Source organism: Alosa sapidissima, chromosome 19 (genome assembly GCF_018492685.1).
Source record: "Alosa sapidissima isolate fAloSap1 chromosome 19, fAloSap1.pri, whole genome shotgun sequence".
Taxonomy (NCBI): domain Eukaryota; kingdom Metazoa; phylum Chordata; class Actinopteri; order Clupeiformes; family Clupeidae; genus Alosa; species Alosa sapidissima.
The window spans coordinates 24,580,789-24,607,301 of NC_055975.1; the positions used below are offsets into that span (position 1 = coordinate 24,580,789).

A 26,513-nucleotide genomic window follows, 5' to 3' on the forward strand; every position below is an offset into this window, starting at 1 on the left:
CTTATGAAGCACAGAACCTCCATTACCAAATCAGTGTGAAAAACCAGAGGTGTTAACATCCTCTATCCAATGTGTTTAGGACTTGCGTAGGGACTACAGCTAGCTATGTCAACTCCACAACGTACATCTTTAAGCATTTTGTTTCATCAGTAAACAAGACAGGCCCGGGTACACAGGTGCTATAGTGCATTTTCCATTCTTTTATTTTTATGTGGAATTCCAAGCCACAGCAACAGCAGGCAAAGAGGAAATGAAACACATTAGTAAACTGCTTTCCAGTTACAGCTAACTAATCCCCCAAAAATATATTCTACAAATCTATTCCTTACTATGTGCTCAATCACGTTTTTAGTTCATCTGAAGTTCACATCTCATTCATTCAGCTAGGTCCCAACAACAATAACAAGAATGGCCATTTTGGTCACTGATACACAGTAAATAAATGTTAAAAGTTTTATCAAAAACTTCTGTGTGTTCCTTTTTGCCTTTTAAACCTTAGTTTAGGAAGGTGTGCTTAAACATTCATTAATCTCCTTTTATCTTTTAATTAGTGTAGCAAAATAAGTTTCATTTTGACTTGTCATTTAAACATAAATATGGTTTAGATTCAAACACTAAATGGGAAAAGTCCTGGATATGCAGCAGAGAGAGAAGAAAGAGAGAGAGAGAGAGACCGAGACCCAGGGGCAACAAGCTGCACTGATAATGCTACAGCAGCAGCATAGTTCATCTAATCACACACACACACACACACACACACACACACACACACACACACACACTCACACTCACACTCACACACACAAAGGCAAAGACACCCACTGAGCTACTGAGCCCAAAAGACTGCAAATAAACAACCAACCAAAAAACCCAAAACAAACACTGATAAACATTGATAAGACAAAGCGAAAGTGCCTTGAAGAGTTTCTCCGTTTCAGACCAGGCAGAGGGGTGTTGGCGGGGAGCTCTTGCTTCTGGGGGGCAATCCTCAGGTGGGAGGCTGAACTCTGGGGATGGAAACCGCGCAAGACTCTCAGACGACGGAGAACTTGATGCCATGCTCGTCCAGGCGATTGATCAGGCTGGTCTTCGCAAAGGCCGCTCCGGGAGAGTAAACTCCTCCCCTATAAAAGATACCAATACATCATGGCCTGGCCTAAAGATAGGTAGGACGTGCACACCACCACTCTACCAAACAATAAGTGTTTGCTGTATTGTGTTGATGTTTTAACTGTGTCAGAGTCAGGGTACACTCACTTCGTGGGGAGGGATTCTGGCTCATTCAGGATCGTCATGGCGGCCTGGACCATGGCTATCGGGGTGGCGACATAACCAGCCTCTGCAGGAAGAAGGGAAGGAAAAAACATCTATTGCATTAAGCACATTCTCTCGAACCCAGATTAAATGAATCTCATCAGAAATCAAACAAACTAATCACACAGCACTATGAAGACAAAAGTGTCACTAAAAAAAAGTATGAACATCCATGTCTGAAGTGTGTTCACCCTACTTCTGCCTGGCTACGGTGCATGTATGTGCGTGTGTGTGTGTGTGTGCATGTGTGTGCATGTGTGCTCAGTGGCACGTTCTGACTACAGGCCCGTTCACACCAAGAATGATACAATAACGATAACTATAAACAGATATCGTTCTCGTTAATATGAATGACGATGTTTACACATAAACTATAACGATAACAACATGAAGAATGATAACGTTGGGGATCACTTTCAGAGCGATTTTGGTTATAGTTATCGTTATCGTTCTTGGTGTGAATGACCCTTTAAACCCATCTACCTATGAACGTATTTAGAAATGTCCAACAGTGTAATAATGGTGTCGAAAGGCTTTCCAGCGGCATAGAGTAGACCCCATACCTGGTCCCTGCACGACTGTGCGTATCTTGCCATTGGGTTTTCCCTGGCTGGGGTCCTGTCCCTCAGTGTAGCCCTCGCCGTAGAATGCAAAACGGAATGAAGAACCCTCCATCTGAAGAACCAGACCAAACATGTATACAGGAACACATTCAGCCACCTGCCTTGAAACTTTATAATGAGACTTTCTACGGAAATCGTAGTAATGGTGGTGGAAATTGTTCTTTGAAGAAAGTTGGAGTAACATTTGGAGTTACTTCTTCCTATATATACTGTAGTTATATACCAATTTTTTTATCTTCATGGAACATTTTGAAAGAATGCACATTATGCTGGCCTAAACAGATTAACCTCTTAATCTCAGAAAACTGGCTGGGATGAGAAGTGAAGTTGAAGTGAAGAATGAATATGATTTACATAGTGGGAAGAAATCACACCTGCTTTCTGGTTGGACCAGCCTTGGAGAATAAACCAAAACTGAAGAACTCTGGATACTGTATGAAGGGAAATAAAATGACCATGAAATATCAGACAGTGTTTGAAATACAGACATACAGCATCCCACAGCTTTCAGTGTATTACATTCGGTAGTCAGAGACGGTTGAGAAAGCTTGTTCTAAACGGTTGAAAAGTGTTCTAAAGGATCTTTGACGTAGACCTTGCAAGGAGTCTTACCTTAATGAGAAGGTTCCTTCCAAAGCTGAACTTCACCAGGAACCAGAACATCATGCCAGCAAACAGAAGCTTGACTATGGAGGAGATCCCCCCGATGCCTGCATATGCACCATACTGTACCTGAGCAATGGGGAAGAACAAAGAAAGAGCTCAATCTAGAGAGCTAATCTAAAGACTACAGCACAACCACGGCTGGGTGGTTACAATCAAACCGACTAAGCGAAGCACATCTCTATTCACAAATACTATCCATCAGAAAGGCCAGTTAGTGCTAGCCTTATGGAACAGAAAAGCGGGTTAGACAAGTTAGCCTATAGCTAAAAGGGAGCTACCGGCTAATTGGTCTAACCCACTTCTAGTGAATTATGCTAAGCTAGGCTAATGGTGTCAGACTGGGTTATTGCACACACACGGAAGTGAAGGATATGTATCCTCTAATCTAACTCTGGGGTTGACAGCATATAAACTAATTCCCCCCCAAAATTGGCGTGTTCCTTTAACACCCTCCACAACACAAATGAGGGTACGCTAAAGTGGTCAGAGTGGGACGGGGGAGTGAACAGGCTGTGGAGGTCTACTGAGAAACACAGGATTAGGAGGGCAATGCTGTTTAACATACATGGAATGATTACTATGTACTGTAGAATAGGGGAGAGATGATGGAAGAAGGTACATAACCAGTCTAAGTAGCTGTGCCCTTAAGCAACTTGCAATGGAAAGAGACGAAATACTGCAGCAAACTCTTTACTATTGACTTCTAATACAAATGTTCTATGCAGTACTGGAGTTTTAGAAATACAACTTAGATTTGTTAATATTCCTATACTATACTACAATATTTCAATGTTTTTTATCCCAAACAGATCCTTAGTCGTCAGAATGTGAGAGTCTGTTAATCTGGCTTGGTTGGAGAGTCATCCTGTTGGTGAGCTAACTGGCCCCGTTGGTGAGCTATCTGACCTGGTTAGTGAGCTAACTGGCCCGGTTGGTGAGCTAACTGGCCCGGTTGGTGAGCTATCTGGCCTGGTTGGTGAGCTATCGGACCTGGTTGGTGAGCTATCTGGCCTGGTTGGCGAGCTATCTGGCCTGGTTGGTGAGCTATCTGGCCTGGTTGGTGAGCCATCTGGCCTGGTTGGTGAGCTATCTGGCCTGGTTGGTGAGCCATCTCCAGATGGTGAAGGACTTACTGGGCTTTCCTTCTGCTCCTCTGTCAAGTAGCGCTGGGTCCTCTTCACCACGGACACGTCGGCACCCATGAAGGGCACCGCGTACTGCTGTACCTCGTTACTGTAGAACAGTGCACTCCTGTGGCGGGGCAAAGAACACATGATCATCTCACAAAAACAGACCCTGGACGGAGTGCAATCCAGCATGTCTTAGAGCATGACCTGCAGCATCGCTGCTTGAGTACGGGACTAGCTGCCCCACTAGTGCATTCTTACTACCCCTCCTCTGTGGCACACAGACCAGTGGTACATTCACATTAGCAGACACTGGCCAATGTTCATAAAATGTTTGCAAGCAGTATTTTGTTTGCCTTAAAAAAATCAATTGTTTAACTCAAGCCTAATTCCCCAAATGGTTGAATATCCCTTTAAAAAAAGACCAGGGGTGCGTACATACATAGGCAAATGTTCACAAATGTCTGCAGTTGTCTGTTTGCCTTGAGTTCTCTGTGAACATTTGCGAACACTTGCAAACAGTTTGAGGAGGTAGTTCTCCAAGAAAGTACAGTGGGGCTGGACGAAGGGTTACCGTAAAATAAAATCTTTAATATATATATATATATATATATATATATATATATATATATACATACACACCCCCCCCCCCCCCCCCCCCCCCCTTGCCTCCTTAATAATGCATCCCACAGTTTCTATTCTGCTGCGAATGGTCAGTTCTGAAATACTGCACCACAGAGACCAGACACAGTGCCCCACCTCCTCTTGATTTTTGACCCCACGACGGGCAGGGGCTGGTATCCAAACTTCCTCCTCAGGCTGCGGAGCTTGGGGCCGTCAGCGAAGCCGTAGATGGCCGACTGCCAGGTGCCGTCGTGGATGCAACCCCCCTGGGCCAACAAACAGGACATTGTTGAGAGAGGGGAGAGAGAAGGTCAGCCTACAGTTGTCACAAGGTCAACTAACAAGGTGAAAACAGAGAGAGAGAGAAAGAGTGAGTGAGTGAGTCAGAAAGAAAGAAAGAAAGAAAGAAAGAAAGAAAGAGAGAGAGAGAGAGAGATTGCCTACCTCTGATCCTATGCCTACAGTTAGGAAGCTCTCCACTGCTGTAAGAGTACCTGTGTGTAATAAATGCAAATTGTTATTTATTACATTCCATTAACACATGGAACGCAAAGAGAGTAAAGACTGAGCCTGAACACTTAAAACTGAACACTACATTAAAAGGTAGGGTAAGCAATGCTGGACGACATCGCGTTTGTTTATGTTTATGTTTCTTAGCAAATGCTTTTGTCCAAAGCAACTTGCATTATATCTGAACTACAGACCAAACAAAACACACCAAAGAGGTAACTCTCTCCTCACTGCCACTCACTATTATTTAGGGGACACGCTGCCCCCACTTTGTTTGTTTTAACAGTTTTTTTTACAGTGTTCTCATAAAATGGAGAGCTAGCGGATTGTGAAGAGATAGTCGCTGAATGTTACAAAAAGTGCTGCGTGTTAGAAATCGCATAGCATCGCTTACTCCACCTTTATCATTCTGAGCACACACCATCCGATGTTCTCCAGCAGCAGACCTTATAGAGACGTACAGATGGGGAGGTACCTTTAAACTGGTCCCGGGTGTAGAGCACACCCATGTCAGCAGGAATGGAGTCGAATCCACAGCTGCCGATTATGTAGACTCCCTTTTCTGCAGCCTGGTTGTCGTAATTCAGCTGCATCCCTTCTAGGAACTACACACACACGCACACGCGCACACACACATACACACATTTAAACACTCTCAGATTCAGTTATTGTAAGTTAACTGAAAGAGCTAGGAGACAACAGGACAAAAAACACTCTGATGTGAAGCATAGAGTGGAAAAAAACATCACAGCACTGAGTTTTTCGCTGAGCTTAATGGCCCCATAGCCATTTAGCAGACAGTAACAGACTGTGTGCTAAAATAGCATTTGTAGCAGAAGATGTTTGAGGTATGTGCATTACATGTGAATACAACTGACTGATATTTAACTGACTGACAGTGTAATTGGCTCATTCATTTATTCCCTCACTCTCCACCTCAAGCTGGTGTGTGGTGAGCGATCTGGCGCATAATGGCTGCCGTGCATCTCCCAGATGGGTGCTACACATGGTGATGGTTAGTGAGGTTCCCCTTCAGGTAAAGTGCTTTGGCTGCCTTGATGAAGCGCTACATAAATGCAAGTTGTTGTTGTTGTTATTGTTGTTGCTGCTACTACTGACTCATTCAGAGTGAATGCTACTGAATCGCTTACCTGAGGCTCCCCAGAGATGTCGATATGATGGGCTCCATTCTCCACACAGGCCTTCACCACAGGCTCACCCCAAAACCTGTACTGTTACACAAGGATAAAGACCTTACAATCACGCAGCTGCATCCTCATATGACCATATTGTCATCTGCTTCATGTGCTTCAGCAATATAACAAATGGGTCATTCCACGTCAATCCAACCAGGGCCCACGCACTTAGGTCTCAAAGAATTCTGAAAAAATTACCAGGTGTACCTATGTTACCCAGGAGACACACTGTAAAATTACTCTTATGTAAGATCAATACTTTCCAAGATACAGCCAGTTTTACAGGGGGAGGGGGGTGTCGATTTTGTTCGGGCTCTTTTTTTTTGTCAAAGTTCACAAGCCCACAGCGCAAGACCTAAACCATGTAGGAGGCTCAAATTTTGCATTTTGCATGCTGGTACATAAATAGGAATAGTATGTAGCAAAATCGTCATGTTTGGTCTGGATAATCCTGCATGGTCATAGCTGTCCCTCAAAGTTGATACAAATTTTATTGGAGTTTTTGGCTGGGCTCTGTTCAAGCCTTCAGAAGACATTTGTACTCAACATAGGCTCTTGATTTATTTTCCTTACTGAGATAAGTAGAAACACTCTCACAAAAAACAATGAACAGAAAATAAATTCCTTCAGGGTCTGAACAGCAGACCTTAGAAGTCTAAAAAATCATTTTGGTTCTCATTTTCAGAGCACCTAAACGCCTTGTGGGAATATACAAAGATTTTTTTAAATGTTTTTTTCTTTATTCTCCATGATCTTTTCTTTTTAAAAACACCAATTTGACTTGTCTTATGCAAATCTTTCTTTTTCACTTTCCACCCTGAACATGGGCAAAATGCACCATTGACATCAATATGTTTTGTATAGAGCTACCACAGGTTACTCTATACAACCACAGGTGTCAGTGTGGTGACTCTATATAAAACATATTGATGTCAATGGGGCATTTTGCCCATTTAGTTTAGTTGTTGCGCTGTGGGCTTGTGAACTTTGACAAAAAAAAAAAAGAGGCTGGACAAAATCGACACCCCCCCTCCCCCTGTAAAACTGGCTGTATCTTGGAAAGTATTGATCTTACATAAGTCATTTTACAGTGTGTCTCCTGGGTAACATAGGTACACCTGGTATTTTTTTCAGAATTTTTTGAGACCTAAGTGCGTGGGCCCTGGTTGAACTGACGTGGAATGACCCAAATACGTGTGCATAGCTTTACTGTGTAACTACATAATATCTGTGGTCACTAATATAATCCACAATGTCTTTCGAATCCGTTTTAGTCCACAACATGGTTATGGTGTAGTAGCCCCATTTTCGCAACTCAAGAGTTTGACAGTGTCAAGAAATGGTCTCTAGTGCAAAGTACAAAGATAGCCATCAAGGCTAATAATAGCTATTACACAACTTTGTGATCGTACCATGTAATTGCAAAAGATTTGCATGTGGCCAGACCTTCATTTTATTGTGTCATACGTTTTTATATTGCACTATTCAGAGTCTGTGTCCATTTAGATACCGGTAAATGGCGTCCACAGACTACCAGTCAGGCCATACTGTTAACAGTGTTAACACTGGCCCGAGACATTGGAGCTGGAACAATCCAACACTGTGTGCTGTATACTTACAGGGCCCACACAGTTGAGAACAATGACCCCCTGTTTGCACATGGCTGCCAAAGAGTCCGGTTCCCCGACATCAGCCACGATAATGTCAACCTCCGACTTAAGCTCCGGTTTACCTGTTGACACCAGAGACAAGTACATGACAGTTATATGGCACGGCCACTTTGACAGTCATTGAACTGGCATGACCGGTCAGTAAAACAGAATTAATACATCATTCAGAGCAGAATAAACACTACAAACACTGTAGACTAAAGGAGGAATGGACAGAAGCAAATTACTTGATGAAATTATTTAGGGGAAACAACCACTGCTTGTCATCCTAGCTAGCACTTGGGCTGATTCTGTATCTAAAACGGTCACAGACAGTAAGGTTATGTCCTGATTGTGGATGGCAGTAATCGTGTCGGATGATCACGGTTTTTCCAGCAGCTGCCGGTCAGTATGCCTAAGCATCCCTGGAGAAGAGCTGCCTGTGGCCGCAGACCAAGACTTAACTGACTTCAAAGGCTGCATTCAGTTGAAACTCATCCAGACAGTATTAGCCTTGGTCCTACTCTGGCGTAATGGCCTGGTAACACATTGCGCTTCGTTGATTTAAAATAATATGTGTGTACACTTCATTCAATCGGTAGAGAGGTTCCCCTGACTCTCTTGCTAATGTGAATCAATATCATTTATTCGTTACATTCACAAAAGCCTTGTTGTCTACAAATTAAGGTCGTGCCTTAATTCGTGACACAACCCGCTCATTGATTTGCCAGGGAGTGACCATCGAGTCTGGTCTGTGAATCTCAGAGAATGAGTGCATCGTCACTTAAGCAAGCTCGCTTAAACTTAACAAATTAGTTTAACGTAATCCGATGTTTAGCCTGATTCACACTAATTAGTTTCCTGCTACTATTTCATTGTTATTACCACTGACGCGTTGCAAATTCCTAGCCAGCAACCTACAGGTACAGTTAACAAGCTAACCGTTATCTAGCTAGCTATGCAGCAAATGTTGGTCCCAACAAGCTTTGCCCTGTACATAAGAATATACAATGTTATGCTCTTCAGATAGTTACATTTCTATGCAAGGTCTGTATGCAATACATACCGAGCACCCCTGCGGCCTGTTCTAGAACTTTTTCCAGCTTTTGCCTACTCCTCCCCGCGATAGCCCATTTCAAGGTTCCCTTGGGACCCTCCGACGACGTCCGTGCAACTTCTTCAATGACAAACTGTCCCGTGAATCCCGAGGCCCCAAATATGATGATGTGATAAGGTCTTGCAGAAGATGTGTTGACCATAGCCATGTTCGGAAGTTAAGGTTTGACAGCTCCAAGATTCAGCGTGCTAGGATGTCAACTAGTTTCACCGTCTCCACTCTACTTCCGTAGCAGCACAGATGACACTTGGCTCGTGTACTCTGATTGGAGTTGACCGTTGCCGTTGACCTGCGCAGGCCAATGACAAAATGCCGCTAGATTGGTCAATTTCAGGGATTTACAGCTGTGGTTGGCCAGTACAGTCAGAGACGGTTGATAAAGCGAGACGATTCATAAGAGGGTAAATTCTGGCACGTTGTGACGTGGGGTTCAAAGCTGTCACGCCCTTTTAGGAGTCTAGCGGGAGGTCCAGTGTCTATGTATTCCTATAGGAGAAATGAACATTTTCACGGAATATGACCAATCCCTTAGCCCTACATTCAGCGATGTAAGTTTTGAACCCATTTTCTAAAAGCCACATGTCTCCCTAACATTCCGACATTGAAATTGTATTTTCCAATGAAACAAATAAAGACAAAAATAGCTTTGTTCGTGATCTGTCACTGTCTCCTCAAAGCTCTGGTGCACAGCCACCTGTTCTTAGAGGCTCTAGACTTAGAGATTGTTGATAAACTAACCTAACATTTTTTTTGCTAGAACTAGTAGACTACCACAAAGTTGCTGAACATATGTTATTTCAGGTTTGTTTGCAACAATAAATAAGTTTAACCAAAGTTCTTAGCTGCTAGCTAGCTAGCGAACATTCCCATTCACTTTCCGTTTACTGTGATAACGTTAGCTAGCTAGCTAGCTAGCTCGGTTAACGGTGCAAAATGAAATTATTCATTCCGTGTCCGAAAGAGTGTTTCATTGGCATCACACACAAACAATGACTGTAAAATAGTATACAACATTATATGTATATGTTATTATTGCTTATTCAGAGAAAAGTTTATGTTTTGACACGCCTATTTAGGAGTCCGGAACTAGTGCCATTTCGTTCCATTGGTGAATCGTCTTATGATTGATCTTAGTTAACTATAGAATCTTTGGTACAGTGGTGTGGCTCAAAAAGCCTGGAAGACACGCCCACGTCATGCCACACCATCAATGTATTCCAAACACAAGACTGTATCCACTTATAAAAAGTTGTAGTAGCGTCATTCATGTAAAATGTGTACCATTATATCAGCAGTGTATACTCGCTTTAGCACCCCACTACAGCAAACTCAATTTTCCATTTTTCCTTCAAATGGACATTTAGATTTGCAAAACCCTCTATGGCATCTCACTTCACTTAATTTCACACAGACTCCACTGTGGGTAACTATTAAAGAAACGCCCTTTGCCATCCTTTGCAGCTGCTGGACCCATACCAAGTGGTCCAAGCAATATACTGTTCAGCAGAGAAAAACTACTGCTTAAAAGCAATATTGCTTGTAAATTGTGTTGGCGATTGTGAAAAAGACAAGAGCTCTGCCTAATTAGTATTATTGTATTGTATTTGTACAGTATTATGATAATTGTATTGTATAGTATTGTCTTCCTAACTATCACTTATTGATGTGCATGTAAATAGAAGTATTTATTTATGATTAACACACATTCAAATCAGATGGAAAGAAAGAACAAGAACAATGAGAGAAAATTAAGTCCCAACAATAAGATTTATTTACCAGGGAAAAACAGTATTAGCAATCCCCAAACCATAATCTTCACATTTTTAGCCCATCACCTCGAAGGAAAAAAAGAACAGTTAAGGACATTAAAAATTTGCAATATTTCCATGATATTTACAATAATAATAATAATAATAATAATAATAATAATAATAATAATAAAAACTAAAACATGGTATACCCTTCAGAAAAAGCCAGCTCCATGACATAACAAACATTTTCTTTTTCCATTGGATAGTTCTCTTCATGAACAGCCCACACTACTAGCAGATGGATGGAAAGGTGTTGAAAAAGATACAGAAAAGGTAATACCCACATGACGTCCAGGTGATGAAAAGGAGGACATGCGCATTTCAAAATCCAAATTTTTTTTAAAAAGTTGTTTCTTTTCACAAATCTTTCCATTACTGTACACTAAAATAAATAGGTAATTAAATGCAGACTGGGATTAAAGAATGTTCCCCCCGAGCCAGCCGGGAAAAACATGCCAACGAGAAGAAAACAGAAGCACACCGACCTGCCAGTCTGTCTAGCCTTCACACCTGAAGTGATGCTGAGCATCGCCCAAGACAGAGCAGCCCCACTAGCAACCCCCCCCTGTCCACTCTCCAGGGCTCAACGTTAACTTTTAAAAGTGGCTAAAAGCGGTTGCCAACTTGGCAACCAGGCATGAGGTTTTGGTTGCCAATGCCAACCAAGTCGGGTTGGCACTTGTAACAATTTGGTAGCCAAGGGCAACTGGGCAACCATTAATGTCGAGCCCTGTCCACTCTCGCTGCTCACACTTCCTGTACTAGGCTTAAACGTATCCTCCAGCTGGCCCGCATGCTCTCGTCGTCACTCCATTCAGCTTGACTGGGTTTAGAGTGGACAAAAAAACCCCCAACAAAACAAAAGTACACGTCTGTGCATTGTCACTTAGCAGTACTTTAACATGGACAGAAACCCAGGACAACAAATACGAGATAGAACAGAATCTAAATTTGAGAGAAAAATAACAAAAATCAACTCATCGATTCATCAATACACCCCCCCCCCCCCCCCCCCCCCCCCCATCGCAGTAGCATACATAGACATAGGACCGAAGATTATGCTTTCTTCTTACCGACACTGTCAATCACATTGATAATAAGCATACTGATAAAGACAGACCTGAACCGGTGGTGTGTATTCACCACTTCTATATTAACATATACCCCATCTATAGTACCAGACCCATGTTTAAGAAACAGCATCAAAAACATTCTTCTAAACACACACATATTGCTTTCCTCGTCCCTGCTGTAGTCACGTGTAAATAAGTGGACAATGCTACTCTCAGACACGGCACTGCTCAAAGCCAATGCCTGTAAGCCTTCCATTAAAACTGGATTAAGGTTTAAAAACAATGAAGTCTTAAGAAAAAAAGAGAGAAAACAAACAAAAATTACAGATCTGAACTGATCAGAATGTCCATTTCAAGGTTTTGGTGGTGGCAGTAAACATTTAGCTGCGTCAATCTGGAACTGCCAATCAGCTGCTTGCTGCTGAGTGTTGCTGTGGTTGCGTGTGGCATCCCCTCCGTGAAGCGGGGCGTCGTCGAGGTGATTGTGTGCGTGTCGTGCTCGGCAAGCAGCCTGTGGTCCGTCCTCCTGGTAGCATTCTCTTCACCTCAGGAACCCACTCATGCCTTTACAGCGGTCAGACAGCAGGGGGCGCTCGGGGGCTGCCGCGGGCCTCAGCCTGCCGGGTTACCATGACGGCAGTCAAGATGCTTCTGCTGGGTGCTGCCGCTAGGGATCGGCCTGGTCATGCTAACCCTGAGGCACACCACTTACTGGGCAGTTCAGCGTCTTTAAAAACATTTAGAGAAAGGGCCTCAACTTGCCCTCCACACACACACACACACACACACAGTCTCTGAAGGTCCATCTGCGGCATCCACCACGCTAGGAGCTGGGTGAGAACCAGTGTTTGAGTTCGGTCACGCCGCGCTGCACCTGGCCCACGTAGAAGTCCATGTTGTGGGAGAAGTCCGTGCAGATGGTGGACTGGGCGTCGCCCACCGTGCAGTAGAGCGCTGTCCCGCCCACACTGATCACCACGGTAGCCAGACACAGGAGGAGGAGGAGCAACCAAGAGTCGCCGCTTACTTCATCTGCAGGGAAATGGCATACATTTATGGTAAGATGAATTTATTCATATAGGGCATTTTCTAGCACAATGGCTACTACATTGAATTGCTAAAGTCTAGAGGTGTATGCACATCTATAACGATTCTACAGGTGCTGGATACTAGAAATACAGAGTAGAACAAAAGAAAAGATATCCGCACACTGTCTCTAAAGCTCCCAGTGTAATGGTGGGTTATACACAACATTTCGACTACTCAGGTCTTCGTCAGGTGATTATTCAGGTGACATTAAATTGGGCATGATGAGAGTATATTATAATGGTCTCAGTTTTCTTTTTTTCTTTTTTGGGCTTGTTATGCCTTTAATCAGATAGGATAGTGGAGATTGACAGGAAGTGAATGGGAGAGAGAGTCGGGGTGGGATCCGGAAAAGACCACGGGGCGGGAATCGAACCCGGGTCGCCGGCGTCCGGTGCAGGTGCCCCAGCCAGTCGCGCCACTGCTGGGGCCAATAATGGTCTCAGTTTTCTAAACATCAGTACCACCAACTCATTAAATTGTAGCGAAAGTGTACGGTGACGATTCAGTCTAAACAGTTCTAATCCCACCCCATCTCTCCCACTCTCTCGTTTGCTTTTCTCTTCTACCCCCTTTTCATTGTTCTATCTGAATGAAGGCAAAAAGCCTTTAACTGTACTTTAAAATAGCCTAACTCACTTGAAACATGATTTTACTCAGGTGACTCGGGATAGTTCACTACTGTACCGTAGGAAAATAGGTTAACACACTTTTTTTTGGAACCGCATACTTGGTAGTTGGGACTGAGGAGTCTGCACTGACTGATAAATTATACTGCAGGTGCAGCTATTTCACAAGTATAACTTCAAAGTAACAGAAAAATGAAAAGCACAACACTGCTTACTTCATGTAGGGCCAGTTTATTGATGAACTGATGTTTCGGTCAAGTAGACTATCAACGGCAGGGTATATTTCCATGAGAGCATGAGAGAGGCACTCACCTTGATCGAAGCCGTCGTCAGGCTCCCTGAAGCGGACCTTGCGTTTGGTGAGGGCCTTGGGTTTGGGGGCAGGCTGGGCAGCACAGGCTCCCTCCAGGGAAGCGCGTCTCTTCAGGATGGAGACCAGGCCGGAGGCAGGGCTGATCTGAGGGGGGGGGAGAGACAGCAAAGCAAGGTTTAACATAAGCAATCGCCTGCTGGCCCGGGGCAAGTTAAAGAGCATGTCAGGCAAGTTGGCTGGCCAATCACGATCACCTGCTGGCCCGGGGCAAGTTAAAGAGCATGTCAGGCAAGTTGGCTGGCCAATCACTGGCCCACTTTTCTTCCAGTCACCATCACGAGTCAGCTCAGCTCACCTGAGATGCCAACTGGTTGCTAAGCTAAGCATGCGACTCTACTAAAGAGGGAGCTACATTACAATGTGATAAATGAACAGTTTTGTGTAAAAGTGACTTTTCTAGGCCAGTAAAAATATCCAAGGGGTCAGCACAAATCTCATGTTCTGGCCCAAAAATATAAGGTGTGCAGTGAAAAGATAGAGCATCCACCTGACCTAGCATGAGAAACCTGCATTCTGAGTGCAAGGACTTTTGGTCTGAGCTCATACTCCACTGTAGTAACAGCAGTCCGTCGCAAAGTACTTGAGGAACTGAAGCCTTGAAAAAGCCCTGATTTTTTAAAGCCTGATAAAGGGCGGCCTTAGTCAAGTCTGCAGTCATGTGCAACTCAGATGGGGTTGTTGTGACCATATCTCACCACTTGGGGGCAGTGTGTCACAAACTGATCACTGTATGTGGAACACCAGCTTCCATTAACCTAATGAGCCCTGTATTGAACAACTGCAGACATAGGACACCATGTCAACATAATGGTCAACCAACATGGTCAACCAACAGAGAGCCTGCCTATACAAGCCAGCCTGGTAGCCACAATAATTGTTCCGCACCACACCAGAGCGGGGAGCCTGGGTGTGCTCCATTTTCTTAAGTGGTGTGCGACGCGCTGTGGCCACTCAACGGCTGACTGCGTCACCGGCTGAACTTTTCCATTTTGGTGAGTAATTCCAGACCGTCTCGGAGACAATCGGCCCCAACAGCAGAACAGACGCCGCGTCTCTCTCTAGCAGCGCAGCTCAGCTTGGCTTCAGGGAAATCTTTCCTCCTCTATTAATAATGCAGAGAGGAAACAGGCCATAGAGCAGACACACACACACACACACACACAGGAATGCAGGGTCACTGTTACATCACCAGCGGACCAACCTGGTGATGGAAAAGGTTGCCTGAAGGTCGACTCCAGTATCTCAACTGAGAGCTGACCAAGTCCGCCGCTGACTGAGCTGAACCGGTCCAAACACAACCGCCTACTAGAGCCCTCTGTGTGTGTGTGCGCGCTAATGCATCTCCAGTGACCATATTGTAGTACTTACAGACTCCAGGCCACACCCACACACACACACACACACACACACACACACAGCTTCTCTATTAGCCAGCTGCTGGGGTACCGGTTTCCATGTATTTCACCTTGGTACCACCAAATGGTCAAGCACTAATCCATTTTATGTCCATAACTTGACTAATGATAATGGAAAGACTAAATACAAGCCATCACATTATAAAAGCTCCCTATTTGATAATATACTGTCCTTTTAGACACAGGTCAATGTGTTGCTGTGAATGGCAATGTGATTGGAAATGTCCATTTTACTTTAAATGAATTCTATCTTGTGCATGCATTGTTAAGTCTAAACTTGCTTTGGAAATTAACAGCATCTCAGAATTTGTTGGAATGCATTAAAGGTGCTCTAAGAGATGCCACACGTTTTTTAGGCTATAACATTTTAGGTCACTTACTGCAAACATCACCTAACCATCCGCTAGCTGTCTGTGTCCTGAATACACTGTAAAAAACGCAATCTCTGTGGACAGCCCAGGCTCCAAAAACGACAACAAAAACAACCTGGGCAAACCTAGCCCATAACAACATAACAAACTGTTCCAGCAAATCACAGATGAGATGCGCGTTCAGGAGTTTCAATTACACGGGAGCAGCACGGGAGGGAGGGGAGGAAGTAGCGAGCTAGCTCTCTGTTTTGTTTGAAAGTCAACAGAAGTGACGTTACCCAGCATCGCTTAGAGCACTTTTAAATACAGTTTTATTGCGTTATGCTTCACGTTTAATACACTGCAGCAAAACAACGCGAGCGTCCAGTTAGGACCAAACAAAGTTACCATACTAGTTTGGTCCCTGACGCTCACTCACATCGCATGCAACGAAGACATGGAGATGAAAAATGTAAGCAACAACTCCAAAGTCAATGTCCTACATGAAACGAGACAGCCAGCCACAAACAGGTTAAAGTGACACCTAGTGGCAGACACACTGTACAGCAAAAGCAAACAGAAAAGGTTTCTATGAACACTGTTGATTCTACACAGGTTTACACAGACCCACAACTAATCTAACTGATTTATGGGGAAAGGGATGGATGGAGAGAGGGAGGGGGAGGGAGAGAGAGAGAGTATGAGAGAGTGAGTGAGAAAGAGGGGGGTGAGGGAGAGAGTGTGTATGAGAGAGTGAGAAAGAAATGGGGGGGGGGGGGGGGGGGGGCGGGGTGAGCATGTCTACAGTAAAGGTGGGTGGTGGGTTTTGCAGATATCTGTTGTGGCCGGCCACACACACACACACACACACACACACACACACACACACACACACACACACACACACACACACACACACACACACACAGGGGCAGTAAAAGCTTAATAAGCCACTGGCGCTGAAAAGTTGACGAGCCGGAAGGAGAGTGACATTTGAGCAGCGCCGCCGTGTGCCGATATGAAAAACGAGCCGTCAGCACCTTTTACAGGAGGGCGCTGAGAGACGTGTCACCCAACCAACGGCCCTTATCCGCTGGGGTGAGAGCCTGGACTGGGTTGGGCTCGGCCGCCCGTCTCTCACTGGATGGTTGGTTCGCTCACTCACTGGGCTTCCACTGAAACTTAGATTTAGGCCAACATTTGTTCATTTAGCTAATGCTTTTATACATCCAAAGCAACTTACTGCCTAAAGCAGGAATAACATTCCAGCTACAATGCAGAGGAGACCGTGGGTAGATATTAATACAACATCTATAATAACTGCTACCAGAGGATGAGCGGGGAGAAGTTTTATCTGCTAGACAAAGTGCAGTCGAAGGAGAAAGTGGTAGAAGAAGGAGGTGGAGGAAGGAAAAGGAAGTGCTAGGGGTGAAGAGTTGGGTTTTCAAGAGCTTTTTGAAAATAGAGAGGGACGCCACTGTTCTGCGTCTCCTCACACAGGAGAGTCAGTTTTCACTGACGCTGGCCCTCCACACACACTCCGCACAACCCGGCAGTGAGCGGACAGAAATAGAACAATCGGACAAAAAAAAAAAAAGAGTCTAGACGGGGGCCTAACCCTCTTTGTGACATTTTTAGCCATTCCACACAACATTACTCTCGGAAGAGACCTTAATTGAAAGCAAATGCTGCCCTCTTAATGGCCAAGGAGCTTTTTTTTTTCTGACTCCACAACGGCTCTGTTTCGTATGGCCTCCTCGAGTTCTCAACAGCATTACAAAAAAAAACGGTTCTATTAAAGGTTGTTGACAGATAACCCATGATCACATAGGCAGGAAGGAAGGAAGAATTTGGACCCAGAAGCTTGCTATGACAACAACACCCATAGACACAGGGTATTTGAGTTATATGACAAAGGAGTGTGTGAGTTATAGGTGACAATGCCACATCAAACTATTATCTGTAGGGATGAACCAACTGTGAAATTCTGGGCGGACATCAATGTAAAGGTAGACTGTGAAACTGAAGGTAAACTGTGAAATTCTGGGCCAAAATCAATGTAAAAAATAACAATTTGGCCGATAACTGATGCCAATATGTTTTTCTTTGATTGCTTACTTCTTTTTTGTTGTTAATTATACCATTTTGTAGAGTGGAAACAAAAATATCCATACATACGTAAATAACTGAACCATTTTCAAGTCTTTCAAGCCTTCATAGCAAAACATTTACCTAGTGCAGTATCAAGGCAACATAATAGATAAACATTATTGGCAATTGCCGACGGTAAACGGCATAAAAAAAATTGCTGACAGCCGATATCAGCCAACAAGGCCGATATTGCCCAAAACCGATGTTGGTCAACATATTGGTCTATTCCTAATTATCTGAGCTAGAGTATAAATAAGTCTGCATTTTAAATAACCTGAATGTGAACCATCTTCATCTATGAATTACATTACTCCACCGCTGAGACATTAGTCTAACACGTCTGTGAAACGTCAGACCCAACTGCAGAGGGCCGCCTGAGGCCTCTGTGACACGTCCAGCAATGACTTAACCAAAGTGGCAAAGCCTTCAATGACTCAGAGGCCACTGGCATCCAGCAGCAGCACCATCTCCCATAGTGCCCACGGTGTCCGCACGCGACAGATACGTCATCGACATCCAGCAGCTCCATCTCCCATAATGCCCTCTGGTATCCGCATCCGACAGCTCAGGATGTGAGGGCCACCCGTGAAAACTCAAAAAGCAAAACATAAGACAATTCAAAAATAGCAAAAACACATTAAAAGTCAGAGTTGTCAGCACTGAACGTCAACATTCCGGTCGTTTCTCAGCAGCATCACACAACAGATCTACTCAAGTATTCCACAACGGTCCCGGAGCGTCGACATCCCCCGACTCCCTGCTTTCCGGTAAAGAACCATCAAAATCCCATTTACAGCAGCAGTGGAGTTTCTGCTCCATTACGAGCCAGATCACGCAGCACAGAGCTAACATTGAGCACCCATTACCATCCATCTGAACGCAGGCATTAGAGTCAGATGTCCCAGAAAGTAGCATCAAACACCACTGACATCCCCCCCAGACAGACAGACAGGAAGGAAGCAGAAGTGTGAGAGAGGTGATGGAGGCATCATTACCTTGAGGGGCACTGGGATCTCACGAGTACTCATAATGCTTCAGTGTTTCCCATACATTGACTTATTTGTGGCGGCCCACCACAATATCAACACTGACCACCACACAATAATTTGCCAGGTTGTACTAAATTGTGCTTTAAATCTGGTTAGCATCATAACCACACTGTGCTAATTTGCTAAACTAATTTGCTAAACTAACTGTTGCATTCAAGTTAATTCTGCAAACCTACCACCACAAATAGAATTCAATTCTGTGGGAAACACAGTGCTTGGACTTCTCTCTCTCTCTCTCTCTACAAGCTGGCTGATATCACCTATAGTACATACAGGCTATGCTAGTAGACTTCTGACTAAGCATGAGCACCATGCTTACTTCTTCAGTTCCTTCCTTCTGTTCAACCCTGGAACTACCTACCTACAGCTACATTAGAAACTTCATCCAAACCATCAGAGAAACTGTCTGGGCTACTTCAAAGAGACTAAACCCAGGGACGACCGGAGAACTCAAAGAACCTTTTTTTTACTTGTTTATTGTGGTGCACAATCGACAACAATAAACAAGTTAAAAAGTTCTCTGAGTGCTCGTCATCCCTGGGTTTAGTCTCTTTGAAGTAGCCCAGCCAGTTTCTCTGACCCGTTTGGTCCTGGACTGTGAACACCCTTCCTACAACTTCATCCAAACCATCTTGCCCCTCAAGAAACCTTTGGGCTACCTTCTCAACTTCTCCTAACACCACTCACATCAGTCTCCCCAAGAAACCTTTGGTCTACCTTCTCAACTTCTCCTAACACCACTCACATCAGTCTCCCCAGTCCACCCTCTGTACCACGTGGACGTTCCTCTGTAGCCCCAGTGAAGGAGAGTTTGTTTGTTTGTTTGTTTGTTTAATGTAAGGCCATTTCAGCAACTAAGGCTATTTAATGGCCAGACCATTGTGTGTTATAGAAACTTTTTCTATGCTAGTTATAGTAACTTTTTCTATGCTAGTAAGATATTCTAAAACCTTACTAAAAACATCAGTTAAAGAATCTTGATGATAAAATTGTTGTTTTTTGGTTTTTAAGGCAGGGCCAGTGGATGAGAGCACTGGTACTAAAGGTGTTTGTAGCGAAGGGAGAGAGCAGTGACCCCACCCGGTCTTGAACCCGGGTCTCCGGGCACTACACCTGCAGCTTGACCGCAACGCCAAAAAGAGCCAGGCCCGTTGGTATGGCAGTCAGAGCGCATACTTAACTGTAGTGACGGCACTCCCGTCCCAGTGTTCCTTCAGAGCCATTCTCTGAGGACACAAGGACCTGCTCCACTCTCTGAGCTACTGCCGTGGCTCTCTCACACTCCAGTTCCTCCACCATCTGAAGCAACGTGCTCTTTTTGAGACGTGGTGGAGCAGTGGTAACGTCATCGTCGCCTGACCATCAGCCACTACGAGCCCGTGTTGTTTTCGTGTAAACACCTTTAACGCAACTTTAACTTTGCTACATACCAGCTTTGTTCTTCTCCGTCAGTCGTGAAGGAGGAGAATTAGCACCGTTACACGACCACATCACGTCTCACACATACTGACGCTAAGCCAAGTCACGCATGGTCCCATGAGGATCACATGCAAGGTTGTCTCACACACTCTGCTATATGTAGAGCACTGAGTGAGCATGTGTGCATCTGTGTGTGGAAGAATGTGTATGTGTGTGTGTGTGTACTGTATGTGTGTCTCATTTTCCCACTCTTCCCTGTTCATGTATATTGTATGTGCCATTATCTTTTTCTCCTTGTGTGTGTGTGTGTGTGTGTGCGTGTGTGCATGTGAGCTCCTCTCTTCCTCTCTGTGTAAGTGTGTGTTTTCACATGATCACATGTACCCGTTCCACTCTCCACTTCTGAGAGACCTTGTGAGTTCAAGGCAGAGCCCTCTGGGCAGGCTGGAATAGAGAGACCGGAGCAGGTAAAAGTCCATCCATATTACCCTGATAAACGCACAGGCCTGCAGATAGAGCAGGTCGGTCGCCACAGCAGAACTGAAAGGAACAGACTGTAAGGAACAGGAAAATGACCGGCCAGGGAGCTTTCGCAAGTCACTCAGTTACTAAAATCCCCGGATCTCTCTCACTCTGACACACACACACACACGTCTGAACACCACATATATATAATTGTGTGTACAGGAAATGACAGGCTTGGTTTCATATGTAACAGTTGCTTAGAGACCGAGAAGGAATGAGGAAGCGTTTTGCATAAGGCTTCAGCTTCTGGAGGAGTTTGGAGTGTCAGGGATCACATGCTCAGAGTCATACACATGAGAGTGCAGGCCAGTGCATATTCACCGGCTGAAAGCCCTAATTGTTGTTTCATCTGGCACAGCTGAACCTTCTCTCCCTGCGTGTGTGTGTGCTTGTGAGTGTGTCTGTGTGTGTGTGTGTGTGTGTGTGTGTGTGGGTGCTAAACGTGGCTTTGCAGCTTTGTTTCATTGAGGGGAAAATACTGTAATCATGACATCACTCGTTGCACTCTGACTGAGAAGCACATTTTTGGTAGGGCAAGAAAGAAATAATAATAATAATAATAAAAACTCTGACTGATTTGCTGCCTATCAGGAAGACTGTTACACAACACAGAGCATGTGCTCCAGGAGCTACAGTTGTTTTTGGAACTAACAATTAACATCACTAAACACTAGTGCCGCAGAAATGCTGGTATCAATTAGAGCTACTGTTTCTGCTGCTCTGAATGCAAGGAAGTAGAACAGGTCCACTAGAATACTGATGAAAACAACAATAACAACAATTACATCGGCTACTCACTCTTAACTGAAGTCATTTCCACTATTATGATAATACACTGAGAGATTCAGTGAGAGGTCAATCCTGAAGTAGTTTCTGACTGTAGTAAACTACATGAAAACAACTCGTTTGACCAAGGAAACCGTTAACCAACTGTAAGAAGGGATTCTGTTTAATAACCAGTAACAGTTATTATTATTTTTATTATTATTATAAGTTAACATGATCTACAGTACATACAACTACTTAGCTACAGCTGGAAAAGCACACAGAAGATACTGTATGGTATATGCTGGTATATTAAGGGCGTAGTTTTAGAACAGTGCTGTATACTTAATGTATAGGTCTAATGTATAGATGTATAGTTCTAATGTATAGGTCTAATGTATAGATGTATAGTTCTAATGTATAGGTCTAATGTATAGATGTATAGTTCTAATGTATAGTTGTAATGTATAAGCCAGCCTCACCTCCTCTACCTTGATCCTCTTGGCCATGTCGTCCAGCGTGGCCACTTTGACCGGTTCCACTGTTTCCACGCCGACCTCCTGCTCCCGCTCCCTCTGCTCCTCGTGCTCGGGGATCACCTCCGGTACGTCCAGGTCCATGGACTCCCGGTCTTCGTCCCCTCCTCCTCCTCCTCCTTCTTCTCCTTCCTCCTCTAGCTCCAGTGCATCCTCTGCCTCCTCCACGTCCTCCTCCTCCTCCTCTTCCTCCTCCATGTCCTCCTCCTCCTCTCCATCCCCGGCGGTGCGCTCCTCATGCTGGGACGGCCTCAGGACCTCGGGCTCTGGCTTCTTCTTCTGCTTGGCGTGTGCGTCGGCGGTGGCGGTGAGTGTGAGCGTCTCGTCCGGCGTGTGTGTGCTCTGCGCGGGCTCCATGTGCTGGCTCAGGCTGGGCTGTGTGTGAGGCGGCGGGTGCTGTTGCTGCTGCGGAGACAGCGCCAGCGCCTGCCTCTCCTCTTCCTCCTCCTCCTCCTCCTCTCCCGGCCCCTCCCTGCTGGGGGAGCGTGATGCATCGGTTGCTGCTGCTGCCGCCGCTGGGGCTTCTGGGAAATCCTCCGCTGGCTTGCCGTCTCTCGGAGTCTCTCCTGCTGACGCCGCCTCTGCTGCTGCTGCTGCTGAAAGCTCTGCCCCCGGCCCGCCCTCTGCAGCACAGTCATTGGAGGGTGGCCTGTCACTCAGGCCAGCAGAGCCAGTCAGAGTCTCTGTGGGAGGGTGAGGGGAGGGCTGTGGGGACTGGCTGCTCTCTGCCGCCATCTGCTGGCCGTCTGTGGAGTCGGTGTGCTGTGGGGAGGTCTCTCTCTCCTTCTCCATAGTCACTCGTGCTGAATCAGCCGCGCTGCCTGGACGAGAGATGAAGTCTTATTAAAAAACACACCTGATGTAGCCTTAGCAGTCACACTAACATCTCACACACGTTTACAGGAAACAGCCGCCTCATCAACCAGCCCTCCTCCACACACACTCACAGGTCCCATCACACCCTGCACTCGGAGTGGTCTACAGTGGACATGAAGGGGAGGTCCAGATGGGAGTGACTCCTCTGCTCGGGGGACTGGTACAGATTGATTCCCCTCAGTACTGTCCTCAAGCCCTGCCACCGGATCAATAATTCATGGGTGTGTGTGTGTGTGTGTGTGTGTGTGTGTGTGTATGCGTATGTGAGAGAGAGAGAGGCGTGATATGATATGCGTGTTGACATGACGCGCGTCGCAGACTCCCTACTGCACAATGGTGCTAATTCAGCCCACAGCCTAAGACACACGCGGGCCAGCACACACACGGCTGTATTGTACCATCGTTGGCAGATAGGGCTGGACAGAGTGACACACACACACACACACACACAGTATTGTTATGGATGGGATGCACACATAGTCATATCATGCTGCCACTGGAAATGAGGGACACACACACACACACACACACACACACACACACACATATACACAGTTGGCCATATTGTGTTATGCATCCTGTTATGTTACAAAGCCATTAGCGTGACACTGAATGAATAAAATGTTAAATTGAGATCAATTCTCCTACAATGTCAGTGATGCCAAACATATACAACACACACACACACACACACACACACACACACACACACACACATAAACAGTATTAACTAAATAAAACTTTAAATTCCTTAAATACATCATGCAGCCATTGGCCTGTCAGGAGTCCAATCCTCACTTGGCCTCGCAATGCTGACACGTGATCAGCCCCCGACCCTGACCACGGCCCCTGGTCCCCCTCGCACTCTGCCCCTCCAAGAGCAGACACTTAATTTCCTCTGCGTGTGCGTGTTTTACCCATAAAGCTCTGTGTTTGCACAAGGTTTGAGATGTTTCAGGACTGTGTAAGCATGTGTCAGACAACCCAGCCAGCAAGCAGAGCTGCGGAGGGCAAGAGTGAGGAGATGCTCAACCCAGATTACACCCAGATTACACCCAGATTACACCCAGATAGATATGCATTACATTTACGTTTATTCATTTAGCAGACGCTTTTATTCAATGCAACTTTCAGATGTCACTTATATTAGAAGGTCTATTCTCCTCAGAGCAATTGAGGGTTAAGTGCAAAAACAGTGAAAGCCAGGTATTGAACCCACAACTTTTCAGGCTACTGCATTTCTGGTAGAAGTACCCCCGATAAATAGTTATAAATAGTTATAAATATGGGTAAAAAATATATAGTCATATCTAAAAATATATTGTTGCACTATGCACGGTGATTAGCAGCAGTGGTTAAGTCAATGGGCCCACGACTTAGGGGAAGAGTGCCAGGAGTGGTCAGATCAGAGATGTATTCATACTGAAGCAACACAATCTTCAAGCAAACTCATGTTCATCTTCAAAATCATTTGGATGCTTTAACGGTCAATCTAAATGGCAGATAGACACACTTTGTTGTACCTGTTAGCCATCCAAGCTATGCATTCCTATCCCCCGTGAAAATGTCAGAAAAGCCTTTTTCAGCACATCATTGCCAAAAGACATTTTACATTACACGTATTAATTTAGCTGACACTTCTTTCCAAAGCTTACATATGACAATTATATTACAAAGGCCATTGTCCCCGGAGTAAAAAGACACCAGCTGGCATGTTTGCAAGCTTTTTTTTTATCAGTGACAACTGTGCTGTTGTTTGCATGGTTTTTGCATGCCTTGCTAACCCTAGGCGTAAACAAAAACTCCTTAGTACTGCAGCTAAAAAAAAAATGTACGACCAGTTTGCATTTACGTGCAAATGGCTACAAACGTAGCCGTTAGCCACCAAGACGGGTAGCGTCACATCATGCTGCTCTCCTCCCTCCAGCTACACAGCTCCGTCAGGCACCGTGCTGTGTGGACAGCGCTGGAAACACTGTTGTGACACATGTCAGGTCTGATGGGACTGGCATGAAAACACACATATGCTCACACTGACTAACACACACACACACACACACACACACATGGACTGGCAGCACACACACACTTGGACTGACGAACACACACACACACACACACACACACACACACACACACACACACACACACACACACACACACACACACACACACACACACACACACTTAGACTGGCAGCACACACACGTTACACCAACAGTGTGCATGCACACACACACACACACATTGACAGCACAAAATGTGGACAGGCAATGAACAGTGGAATGTCCAGCAAGCAACCCAGTGTGTGTGTTGGGTTATGGCTTGTCACACCTGCCCTGTGAAAGTGAAACCGGGGGGTGCAACACAATGCCAGGCCGTGTGGAGCACAGCGCAGGGAACACACAGCTCTGGTAACACACACCCCCAGTTCACGTCAGTCACTGTACCCACAGCGCTGGAGATGGAGAGATCTCATCAATAACCAATGCAACCTGCTATAGCGGGGAGGCACACACACGCACACACACACGCGCACACGCACACACACACACGCGCACACACACACACACGCACCAATCTAATCAGTCTCACTACCTCACATGGAGCCCTTTTGAATAGCTTCCCCTCCAGTGCTGACACATACACACACACACACGCGCACACAGTTAACAGGCAGTCGATTAAGTATAAGTATATATAAGTATATATACTTTTTTGATCCCGTGAGGGAAATTTGGTCTCTGCATTTAACCCAATCGGTGAATTAGTGAAACACAAACAGCACACAGTGAACACACAGTGAGGTGAAGCACACACTAATCCCGGCGCAGTGAGCTGCCTGCTACAACGGCGGCGCTCGGGGAGCAGTGAGGGGTTAGGTGCCTTGCTCAAGGGCACTTCAGCCGCAGCCCACTGGTCGGGGCTCGAACCGGCAACCCTCCGGTTTCAAGTCCAGAGTGCTAACCAGTGGGCCACGGCATAGATTAGCAACTATGCTTCCTTTTTCTTGGACGATCTCAATGCGGGCAGCAGCACCATTTCCTTAGACGAAGCACAGCTGTCCTGCTCGTCAAATTACCAAAATCACTACATTCCCCACCCTGCAAAATGCCACCCATCATCTGATCTCCGATCAGAGGAGGGGCAGTGAGTGCTCACTAGTGCATTGCTATCTTACGCAGCTGCATGGTGGGAATACGAGAAGCCACTTGCATAATCAAGTCTGGAGGGGGGTTGGGTGGGGTGGGGTTGACCTCCCAGCGCTCCCCAAGAAAACTGCACAAGTAAGTAGCTCACCCACAGCCATGGACTCCTACTTGGCAGCTACTCCTGGCTTCTCTATCAAATGTAAACATCTAATAGCTCTCTCTCTCTCTCTCTCTCTCTCTCTCTCTCTCTCTGACACACATACTGTGCAGGCCAGGCAGAGAGATGACACAAAGAGAGTCGAGAGTGAATAAACTGTTCCTCGGAACATTGTTGGTACGTTTATAAACATCTTAATTCAGTGGTGACACACAGGCTCTGGCGTAAGGAGAGGTCGTCACTAGGTTTCCGGCAAGCCAACAGTTTCTAAGCAGATCTAATATCCACAGTGTGTGTTTGGCATGAGCAATCAAATAATA

The 26,513-nt window shown here is 45.3% G+C and overlaps 2 protein-coding genes across 4 annotated transcripts in view; both read right to left on the bottom strand.

Moving 5' to 3' along the window:
- Positions 1–180: 180 nt before the first annotated feature.
- On the bottom strand, positions 181–9,122 carry sccpdha.1 (saccharopine dehydrogenase a, tandem duplicate 1). Its single transcript, XM_042072290.1, has 12 exons — positions 8,776–9,122; positions 7,680–7,792; positions 6,016–6,096; positions 5,340–5,469; positions 4,799–4,848; positions 4,490–4,620; positions 3,737–3,854; positions 2,550–2,669; positions 2,312–2,368; positions 1,878–1,989; positions 1,258–1,339; positions 181–1,124 (listed from the first exon to the last, which is right to left on the bottom strand). Exons 1-12 carry the CDS (start codon positions 8,972–8,974, stop codon positions 1,034–1,036), a joined length of 1,284 nt encoding a protein of 427 aa, XP_041928224.1. The 5' UTR covers positions 8,975–9,122; the 3' UTR covers positions 181–1,033.
- Positions 9,123–10,574: 1,452 nt separating this feature from the next.
- cnsta (consortin, connexin sorting protein a) overlaps positions 10,575–26,513 on the bottom strand; it is a 35,696-nt gene continuing 19,757 nt past the window's right edge. For 2 of the 3 annotated variants that reach the window (XM_042072738.1, XM_042072737.1), the window contains exons 9-11: positions 21,955–22,829; positions 13,738–13,882; positions 10,575–12,742 (exon numbers count right to left, since the gene is read on the bottom strand). In XM_042072738.1, coding sequence (XP_041928672.1) covers positions 12,534–12,742; positions 13,738–13,882; positions 21,955–22,829 — 1,229 coding nt within the window. In that variant the 3' untranslated portion in view covers positions 10,575–12,533. The remainder of the gene's footprint in view (positions 12,743–13,737; positions 13,883–21,954; positions 22,830–26,513) is intronic. The other variant, XM_042072739.1, reaches the window with a different exon arrangement.